Genomic DNA, 11496 nt, shown 5'->3' on the forward strand with positions numbered 1-11496 from the left:
CTGCAATCACATGGGATATTTGTTCACATAGTGTGAGGCAAACTTTAGTGTCCAATCAATACATTTGTCTGCAAAATTACAATAACAAGTACCTTGAGAAAACCCAATGGTTTCTTGATTGTACCTTTGTTTCCAAAACCGCAGTGTTTTTTTCATTGATCATACACATTCTGCACAAATCATAAATGAGTCGTCTTTTATTATTATCCATGTAAAACTCCCATTCGTGTTAGTTGTGGGCATTAAAAGGAAAATATTCCCCTTATAAAAGCATCTGCTTAGGGATTTAATTCTGCCAAGTCAACTCATTTTGTTGCAACAGTGTATGTGAATAAAACAGAGGCATGTGAGTTAAAAACAGAGGCATTGCTATCTCTTAAGTGGGCCAGAAAATCTGTAAAACAAAGCTTTGTCTCACACAGTTTAAGGGCACTTATGAGGTGAAAGTTGACAAAACAGCTTTGAGAAAAGGCACTAATTTGGGAAAGACCTATATAACATTTGTATGTAAGAAACAGCATTCACAAGTGTATTGAAAAATACACATTACCATCAGCCAACCAACAACTTAGACTAAAGCCTAGGTGAGAGCAGAAATATTTTAAAGTTGTATTAATATCTGGTAGCTTTTGTTCTTATAATGGGCTGTTTGATTACTCCAGAACATATAAAGCTGGCTTCTATATGCAGTCACTGCCAAACAATATATATATAAAACAAAACTAGAATATAGCTATTTTACATTTGCTTTAGTTGTCTAAACATTTCTTCATTTTAGACCGTGTTCTGGGGAATTTTGGGAGTTGAAGTCCACACATCTGAAAGTTCCCAAGGCTGAGAAACACTTCCATAGAATATACCATAGAACAGGGATGTCAAACTGTCGGCCCGCAGGCCGGATATGCCACGCCGAAACCGCATCCACCCCATTGCCGGCAATGGGAAAAAAGTCATGATACGTTGCGTGATGTCACATGACATCGCGAGTTTGACATGCCTGCCATAGAACATAAGAACGTACGATAGAGATTTTGGTTCTATATGGTTTTATTCAACTCTGATAGCCTCAAATGCAGCAGGTTATTATGTATCCAAGAGCAAAGGCTATTAATATCCTTTGTTAACAAATGACCAATCTTAAAATGAGGATGACAGTTATTTTCAAAGGAAATATTAATATTGGTGTTTGGTAATAGTACCTTTTAATGGAAAGGTTTTGATTTGAAATCATAATTGTAAACATTTTAATTAAAAAGTGTAGGCTACTTACTTGAGTATATTCAAGTAAATCACAGTTTACATTAAAAGAAATAATACTGCCTATCTCAGCTTCTATTAGTGCTGCTTGCTTGTGATTAAATGTGCCTTTTTTATATTTAGCCCTGTTGTCTGTGTTATATCTTGCAGCTGAGTATTTTATATGCACATGGATACAATTCCTATCAGGTTCCATTTAAGAATCTTAAACTATTCATACCCATTGGTGTACATAACTCCTTTGTCCCTTTCCAAGGTGGATCAGTATGTAAAAAGCTTGCTGATATATGGTTAGGTCTTAATTACTGTTACTGTTTCACAGATGCAAGAAAACCAGAATTATTCCTCAGGAAATTATGCTTATCTGCTTTTGGAACATTATTTCCATTTCTTGTATAATTTAAGAAAGCAGCATTCAGATTACAACTCTGTAACTTACCTTTACACCCAACCAGGTGCTCTATAGATAGCACTATAGATGGACTACATGCTAGCTAGAAATGATGGTAATTGTGATCCATTATGTCTTCAGGGTGCCAGTTGAAGAAAGTTTCTGCTTTAACTTAAACGAGATTTAGAAAAAGAAAAATATATGATGGTAATAAATGATAATCATTTAGAGATGACAGTCTTTCCAATGCAGAATTTAAATGTCTATTCTTTGTTTTTCCTCACAGACTTTGGTTTGAGCAATTGTGCAAGTATCCTTGGCTACACTGATCCATTCAGCACCCAATGCGGCAGTCCTGCTTATGCAGCACCAGAACTTCTTGCTAGGAAGAAATATGGTCCCAAAATAGATGTTTGGTCCATGTGAGTTAATGTAGTTTAAAAGCAGCATATTCTCTTTCCACATCATGTTTATCGTTTACACTGGCAAAAATAAAGAAGTTATATTTAAAGTTGAACATTTTTACAAAATATTCCACTTTGAAAATGGATATCTGATTGTATTCACTAGCGCTGATATAGTTTTGCTGTTTTATTCTGTCCTCTAAACATAGACTTCTGCAATCCATCTCTTAAGTCAGAATTAGATAAACTGAAGCTCCAAGGTGTCCTCTCTCCCCTTGCTGTGGCCCTTGAGCTCCAGCCACGGTTACCAAGAGCCACCATTTTGATACGGAAAACATACAAGCTGGAGGGTAAGCCCTAAAATAGCCCTAATATAATTTTAAAACAAAGAAGAAAGCTTCCTTCCAAAACCCAGAGCAAAAATAAAGAACACAAAAGAATTTTGGCACCTAGACATATGCCTGATATGGCACCGCGTTCTTATCCTATCACTTATGGGCCTTGCCATTTCCCCTCTCTCCCTAATATTAAAGTTCTACCCCTATCTTAATTTACCTAATGTATGTACACTACCTAATATCTGACCAATCAAAAAGCCAGAGCTCTATATTCAAGGCACTGTTACAAAAGCACAAAAAGTATTTGTTAAAAGAAAATTAGAGAAAAGTGATTTAATATTACGGAGATAATGTCTTCAGTTACAAATGTGCAGGTGATCCTTGCTTAACAACCAGTCATTTAATAACCATTCAAAATTACCTCCCAGAGCTACTTACAACCCAATTTTGAAGTTTCAATGGCTGCATATACACCATATTGTTTTCAAAATGTTTTCATTTTGTCGTTATGGGTACAGTGTAGAGTAATGAGAAAAAAATGAATTTCAACAACTATGGAATCAGGCTGCAGCATGATAACAAAATTGATAAAAGTGAAAGCGGTCTGAATATTTTCTGAATGCACTATAGCCACCTAGCAGATTCGTTTTTTTTCAATCCAGGTGAAAGCCATGTTATAATTCATATTGGAAGAGATCATAAATCTCTTTACATCTACTTTTACATCTGTATGTTTTCAGGATCAGGCATTGATTTCCAGTTAATAGGATGACTATTAGGATGACTTTAAGAGTTGTTACCAATCACAGAAGATTGTTGTGGGTTAAATACACCAAGAATGTCCTAACATGTTGTTTTATACTCCATACGTGATAGCTGCTTGCCACTAAATATAATCTCTTCTTTGTATCTTTTGTTTCATTTCCAGTAGAACTTATTGCTTACCTTCTTTTCCCCCACCATTCTTTTTTTGCAGTGGTGTGAATATGTATGCAATGTTGACTGGGACACTACCATTTACTGTTGAGCCATTCAGTCTGAGAGCTTTGTACCAGAAGATGATAGACAAAGAAATGAATCCATATCCTACTCAGCTTTCTACAGGTAAATGTACTTAAGTATTGTTGATTTTTTTAAAGCTCCTATTACAGGTAGTCCTTAGTTAATAACAGTACTCGGGATTGGAAACTCCATCGCTATGTGGTCATAAAGCACATAGTCACATGGTTATGCTAATGACTTACAATAGTAGGCCCAGTTGCTATTTTTAGGTGAATCCCACATGGTTGTTAGGCACAATATCACATGATCACCATTTGTGACCTCCTGCTGGTTTCCCCATTGACTTTGTTTATCAGAAACTTGCATCAAAGGTCACAAATGTTGATCATGTAACTGTGGAATGTTGTGATATTATAATTGCAAGCCAGTTGCCAAGCACCTAAATCATGACCACATGAATGCTGCCACAGTTACAACAACGAGGACCAGTCACAAGTCTTCTCATTCAGCACCATTGTAATTTTGAATAGTTGCTGAACCAGGACTACCTAGGCTCATAATTAAAGGTAGGCCACAGTGTTAATTTCTTGTGGATTTACAAGAATTTACACAAATTGCTAATGAATTGGCTAAAGAACTTGCTCCAGTGCAAGTGAGCAGGTATTTTTTTTATTAGTATATTAAAGAACAGGCTGCCCCAGAGTAAATTCTATTGATCTCAATGGGATTTGTTCCAGCTTTATATCTAAACATAATTTATCCCAAAGCATCGTAGAGGTATGAAAATATTATTTTGGGCTTTTTCTGTGGTAAACCAAGCTTTGTAGAAATTTTCTTTCTTTAGTTTTCATATACCTTTAAAAATAATAAATAGAAGAAATATATCTGCGATTAAATTCAGTTTCCACATTACTAAATATTTAAACAGCTGAATATTTAACTAAGGAGAACAAAGACTCTCCCTTCAAACTGTCACTGTTTCTTTCCAACAGTTTTTCTTGATTATTTTGTTCAAAAGATTTCACAGAGACTAGCTGATTTATATTCATACTTCCAGTTCACAGTCATCTTATGTGCAAACCCCCATCATACTGAAACTGTCAGCCAAATCCTACTGAAATCCTGCGCAATTCCTTTGTTGACTTTAGATACAAAATGCTGCCTTTCCCATCCCATGTTTATTTTAAGTGTCAGGTTAGATACAGGGGTAGTCAACCTTGGCTCTTTTATGACTCGTGGACTTCAATTCCCATAATTCCTGAGCCAGGAAGATTGCATCTAAAGAGAAGGAAAGAATTTGTTTGCGAATTCTTTTTTGAAGTGGCAATTATGGGCAATTTGGCGTTATATAATTGCATACCTGGTTCTTTAATGAATCGTTTATATTTTGTTCTGTTACATTTTCACTGTAATTTTATCTTGTTTTGTTCCTGTGTGAAATTAATGTAATTCATCCAACCCAATGTTTCAAATGGTCATGTGTACTAGATGTTTTCTGTGGCCAAAAGAAGTAAATAGAAACTTTCATTTTTGCTTGTTTAATATTTGGAGGGGGAATATTTGTTATTTTTTAATACGAACAATATTGACATGAAAAGTAATTAATATTATCTAATTTATTTGGCATCCATTTCACTGTTCAAGATAACCCTTAATATAAAAAAATCATAACCCCCCCCCAATGAAAAAAAAAGTCCAGCATTAAAAGAGCAGGTAGTTTTGACAAGTTAACAAATTGTAAATATTAGCATGGCAATTTAAATTATTTCAGTGTTGTGCTACTTAAACTGTTGTGATTCTGTCCATATCCAGTAGTTCTGACAATATTAGCTATGTGTTTTCCAGAGACAGCAAATTTATGGCATGCTGCATNCCCCCCCAATGAAAAAAAAAGTCCAGCATTAAAAGAGCAGGTAGTTTTGACAAGTTAACAAATTGTAAATATTAGCATGGCAATTTAAATTATTTCAGTGTTGTGCTACTTAAACTGTTGTGATTCTGTCCATATCCAGTAGTTCTGACAATATTAGCTATGTGTTTTCCAGAGACAGCAAATTTATGGCATGCTGCATAACATTACCGAGAGCCAGTTTGGTGTGATGGTTACAGTATCAGGCAAGAAACCAGGAGATTATGAGTTCTAGTCCTTCCTTAGGCATAAAGCAAAGCCAGGTTGTTGCCCTTGGGCCAGATATTCTCTCTCAGCCCTATGAAGTAGGCAATGGCAAAACATTTCTGAAATTTTGCTATTAAAACTGCAGGAACTGATTCCAACAATTGCCAGGGGTCAGTACTGACTCAAAGGCAAAAAAAACCCCATTGTATAACAGCACACATCAATATTAATTTAAAGCTATCCTTTAAGTGATTATAATGTAATGTCCATGGGATCTTATTTGTGAGATGGTTGGAACAATTATAAAGGGCTAGAAACCGCATGTACCAAATCTCACCAGTATGATTTTAAAGTATTCAAGGGACCATATGGGGACCGAGGAGCTTCATGCTGTCTATGAGTTGTGGACTGCTTATGTTTAGTGTGAAATAAACAATTTCAGATAACCAGTCACTTTTTGAAAGCTGTTTTATTTGCCATTTGAAAACATGTGCCAGTATTATATGTTTTTAAGAGACATAGAATGCAGAAACAACAAAGTCAAATTAATAACATTTTAGTTGGTTATGTTACAGTTAATTGATATATATGTTTCACAGTAGTAGGTCTTATTGTATTAAGTGGATTTATTCTTAGGTAAGAGAGTCTAAAATTACCACCTTAAAAGTTATTCTAAAATATATAACCGTTCTGTTAGTTATTTTCAATTGGCTGGATTCTAATTTTGAGAACTTTGGCTGTAATCTCAAACATTTTCCTGTTCAAATATTTATTTCTTGTTTTATGACTGTGGGGCTTCAGATGTCTCTCATCTACAAAAGGAAAATGAAGGATTGGAAATGGGTCTAAAAGATTGTTTGATAGGCCACCGGAGTTTAGTTTTGCTGTATTTCCAACTTATTTTGGACTGTCCTTTGCTGTTTGACATTGTTACAATTGAAGAGGTATCTACCATAGATGTATTCTTACAAATTAGCTACTTGTACTGTATTAAAAAGGAACAGTAGCATGTTAGTGTATATGGCTCATAAGTCTGTTTCACAGCTTACTTAATTGTTGGCATTTGCAAGTGTTGATTATTTATATATAACAAATGTTTGTACATCATTTAACAGAATTGTAATGCATCTTTGAGAAAATTAGATAGAAATAGAAGGGGTATTAACAAGTTAGACCAGTATTAAAATTAGTCCAATTTCCCTCCAGTGTTTTTTTAGCATCTTAGGATTCATCCAACTATCACTGGCTTGATATAACAGTAATTAAGATAAGATTTATAGTCACAACAATGGCTGGGTGATACTAAAAGACACTATAAATCATTAGTGAGGAAATACATAGTCCTATAGTTTGAGAAAAAAAGGGTAGAAGAGGATGGGGGGGAAATTAGGCAGTGACATGATATTCAAGGTTTAGTTGAAGGAATAACTTTTATATGGTATGAGATATTTAGTTTCTGAGAAAAGGACGAGGATGAAGAGGGAAAAACATTATTGTTAACAGGCTGTTCTTCTTTTCTGCTTAATGTCCAATTTATGACTGATTCTATTCTTCCTGTGTCACCAACTTAGTCATGGATTATAAAGGTACATTTGTAAGTGTTTTAGTTGCTATATGTTAGAACAGGGGTGTGACGTGTCGCGATATATCGCAACTTTTTTCCCATTGCTAGCAATGGGGTGGGTGCAGTTTCGCCATGACGCATCCGGCCCGCAGGCTGGCAGTTTGACACCCCTGTGTTAGAAAGTTGCTCAGTGTTGACTAACATGACTTGGTGGTTTATAAGGCCTGTAAGCTGCAGGTCGCTTGATTACAGACTGCCCCACTTGATTCTCCTGAGATTGTAGCTGTGTTCAAGCTACCATCTGTGCCACTTGAAATGGATAGCTATTGCTTAACTTTCTAGTATCATAATGTTGGTGTGGGGAATAAAGTGCTGTTGTGGATTCTGGTTTAAAAGCTCTGATGTTTTATTGGTGGAAAAGCATCAGAAGAATTGTTAAAATTCCCATACACCAAATACACACAAAATAAAAAAATGATTATTTGCAAATTCTTTATGTAAATATCCCTTTGCATCATATGTGACATAAACTGGATAATATCCAGGTCAGCAGAAATAATGATTCCCACAGGATGTTCAAAACAGATGTAATATTGCCTAGATAGTATCTAATCCTGATTTATTGGACAGAATCCTTTCTCTTCCTTGTCCTTGATCTATTGTGGAACATGAGCACATATTTCCTTTTCCTGATTTCATGTGGAAAACCTTTGACATCATTGTTTGCTAGGATAGTGATTAAGCGAATCCCTTTGTACAGTTGTGAAAGGATGGGTGGCAATCTGCCTATGAATGATATCCTTTTAAAGATAAATTTGATGTCTTTTTGTTACAGATAGAGTACACAAATTCTGCAGATTATTCCACCTTATTCAGACATGTGAAATGCAGAAATAGATACAGTGCTGTTCCTTTTAGTTGGGCTGGTATTCTTAAGAGCAGAATATTGTAAGAATGTTTTCCAAGCATTTACCCTGAAGCTTATCCAGTATTATTTTGGCACAGAGTTCAGATGTTTTCTCTAGTCATCAGTTAATGGACCAGGTGGGCCACTCGCATAATTGCAAGTGCCTCATTAATTTATTGCCGACTATCCATTTAAATGATTAGGATTGTGCAGACAACAAATTTATCTCCCTGAAATTAAAAATAAAAATCTTAGAATTTGTTCTACTCGGTAGATACTGAATAGATTTTTTTTAAAAAGTTGAAGAGATACAAAGTCCTTTCAAGACTGCTGTTCTGGTTTTCTAAATCATCAGAAAGAGTACCGTAGAGTTTAACTTTTCAAAAACAATAAAATAACACAAATTTATTTCTTTTAAAGGAGCTAATGTGGAAGTATGTTTAAGGTGACGGAGTAGAACCTGGGAGACCCAAGTTTAAATCCACCCTTAGCTGTGGAAGCTCATTGGGTACTTTGGAAAAAAAATGCCCAACCTATCTCAAGGGGAGGGAAGGTTATATATGCTGCTTTGAGTGGTGTTTTGAGATTCCAAAGGAAAGATGATAGAGCTAAAAACAGCAGTAAAAATAAATAAATTAAATAAATCAAAGTTATTAATTTCCTGACAATATGGAAAATTCATATACACGAATTTATAAAAGAAGGAAAAAACTGAAGAAAACATACAAATATTTACACACACAATCTAGCATCATCTTTTTATGAACCATGAATTAAAATTGGGTGTAAACTTAGCCACTTTGAAGTATTCAAGAAACCTTGAATATGAGAATCATTGTGTAATGCAGTCTGGAATATAGCCATTGCAATTTATAATTCAAGGATGGTCAAAATTGTTATTTAAAATACAACTGTTTATCAAGATTGAATTTATCTATCTTATTTGGGGGGGGGGGGTAGAGTATTTTCTTAGCTAGTGAAGTCATCTTTTTCACTACTGTATAAGGGACTTCCTTAGCTTACCAGCTTACTCTTTTAATGTATAAAAGCAATGTGTAAATGCAGCAAGGATATTGTATTTCAGATTTTGAGAGAAAAAACTGTAATTCTAAAATACCTTAATAACTTATTTGACTTCAAAAGAATAAATATAGCCACAAAGAAAATAACTCTTCCTCTCCCTCCCTTTGTTTTCAATGTCTTTGCAGCAGCTGTAAACTTCTTAAAAATTCTGCTAGAACCGGATCCTGCAAAGAGACCAAACATCCAACAAGCATTAGCAAATCGTTGGCTTAGTGAGAATGGGAAAGCACTGAATAATGTCACATATCCAAACAGGTAATGCACAAAAGACGGAATGTGCTAGGTATTCTGCCAGCATGATAAAATTCCACCAAAAACATTGAGGTGCCTATGATCAGAAAACTGGATTGGAGGTTGTGTTTCTTTCTTAATTTCTCTGCCACAATCCAGAAGTGGCATAAGACCTCATGATAACCACATTCTCTGCACTCACTTCTTAATTCCTTTGGTATTTACAAGCTTGAAAATTCTCGTGCGCGGGGGAAGGGGGGAATCATAGTGGTAAAGAAGAACAAAGTTACAAAATAATAAATTTTTCAGTTCTTTATACCAAATTGTTCTAGTAATCAAAATGCCCTGTCGCTACTATTATCTCAGCATTTAAGAGAAAAAAAGTCTAAATGCAGAGAGCATAATTCCTTGGTTCTCCACTTTCCTTCAACTTGACTGCTTTGCTGCTTCCTACTCTTGAGTTTCATTCTGCTCAGTCTTCTTCACAGGTTCCTTAGGAGGACAAAGTATGGCGCAATGGTCATTCTGTGTTCTGTTTGAGGATTGCTCAGATTAGTTCCAAAAGCACTGATGGATCTTGAGGCTTGCTACATTGCTTTTTCACAGCTTTGCTGTGGAGGTTCAGCCTTCCCAACCTAGATAAAAGGGGTTTTTTTAGGATAAAAAGCCTTAATAGTTGTGAAATGCTAGTTACTATGGTAATGACGGTTATGTAACACATGGGTGGATATTAATACAGCAGGGAGGCTGGTTCCTTTCTAAACATCTAGTTTAGATTTTATATGATGGATACAAACATTACATTTATATTCTACTGCCTGGCTGCTGCTAGGCAGCAAGAATGAAGAAAATAAACTACAGTAAATGAACTGCAAGGGAAAATAATGACTGATTTGTGTGGCAGAAAACAAAATAAATCGCTATCCAACCATTACTGTTCCCCTACCAGATCTCTAAAGCACTGAAGATATTACACATTTTTAATGCAAAAACTCTTTATCTCTTGGAAGTGGAAAAAGTTAGAAACTTGCTTGAAATGTTACACAGATGGATCATATATGCATTTTAAAAAATCACATCCAGTTAGAAAAATTGCAGTGTTTCAGGTAGGGCATTGAATGGGCAGAGCATAATTTGTCATCAAAGTCACATTTTTATGAAGTCATACACGTGAATTGATTCTGAGAATTATGATTCAATGATATTTTTAAGAAGCTTTTTAAAAGCTTTTTTTATTCAAATCAAGCATAGAATACAGTAGCAGCCACAAAAGCAATAAAGTGAAACAAAACAAAACCCTGAAACATAACGGGGGGCTTAGTAAAATCTAAACATTTGTCTGACTAGATTTTAAATTGAAACTGATAAGTCACTGTAAGTGCCAGATAATCTCTGATGAAAGGGAGTTTTATAATTGCAGGTAGAATCTCTGAGCTGGACACGTTATACTGTAAAACTGTCAATTTACTGAATACAAGAAAGAATGGGCCCGATCAAACCAACACTACAGTTATATAAAATTATATAAAGGCTTACTCAGAAGTAAATATAGATAAATAGGGAAATGCTTAGTTCCATAAAAAATATGTAGGATTGTAATCTAAAACTCTATTTCCAGTACAAAACAGCCAGCCAAATACTTATAATGCATTCTAATAACTTCATGATTATAAAAACTCCCCCTTTTCTTCAGAAATCAATATCCAAGGGTACTGGTTGAGCATGCAAGTGTAAATTTTCATTTCTTCCAATACAAATAAGAGGACAGAACAATTACACAACATTGGCAAGCAGGGAAGAAATGTTTTTACCTGCTGTTTTTACCTGGTGTAATTTCTATAATTATCAGCTGTTCGCATTTTTAAAATGCAAATATTTGTTTAATATATGCTCTATAATTTGATCCCAAATCTGAACAAATCAAGAATTAATTTTCAGGAAGATTTAAACAGTCAATCTTTTACTATGATCTTTGCTCTATTTCTTTGGAACTTAATATCAAATGTGCTACTTTTGCTGATGTTTTTCATTCTGTAGAACAGGGGTCTTCAAACTTGGCGTTTTTATGACTTGTGGACTTCAAGTCCCAGAATTCCTCAACCAGCGTGCCTGGCTGAGGATTTCTGGGAGTTGAAGTCCACAAGTCATAAAAGAGCCAAGTTTGAAGACCCCTACTGTAGAACCTTAGGATATGGGGAAGATT

General features: G+C 35.0%; 1 protein-coding gene across 1 annotated transcript in view; it reads left to right on the forward strand.

Moving 5' to 3' along the window:
* HUNK (hormonally up-regulated Neu-associated kinase) overlaps positions 1 to 11496 on the forward strand; it is a 46570-nt gene that overhangs the window by 23439 nt on the left and 11635 nt on the right. Inside the window, exons 4-6 of the mRNA XM_015819342.1 lie at positions 1935 to 2070; positions 3367 to 3494; positions 9188 to 9317. Of these exons, the coding sequence (XP_015674828.1) occupies positions 1935 to 2070; positions 3367 to 3494; positions 9188 to 9317 (394 nt within the window). The remainder of the gene's footprint in view (positions 1 to 1934; positions 2071 to 3366; positions 3495 to 9187; positions 9318 to 11496) is intronic.

The sequence above is a fragment of the Protobothrops mucrosquamatus genome, unplaced genomic scaffold, assembly GCF_001527695.2.
Source record: "Protobothrops mucrosquamatus isolate PMUCROS unplaced genomic scaffold, P.Mucros_1.0 scaffold_149, whole genome shotgun sequence".
Lineage (NCBI taxonomy): Eukaryota > Metazoa > Chordata > Lepidosauria > Squamata > Viperidae > Protobothrops > Protobothrops mucrosquamatus.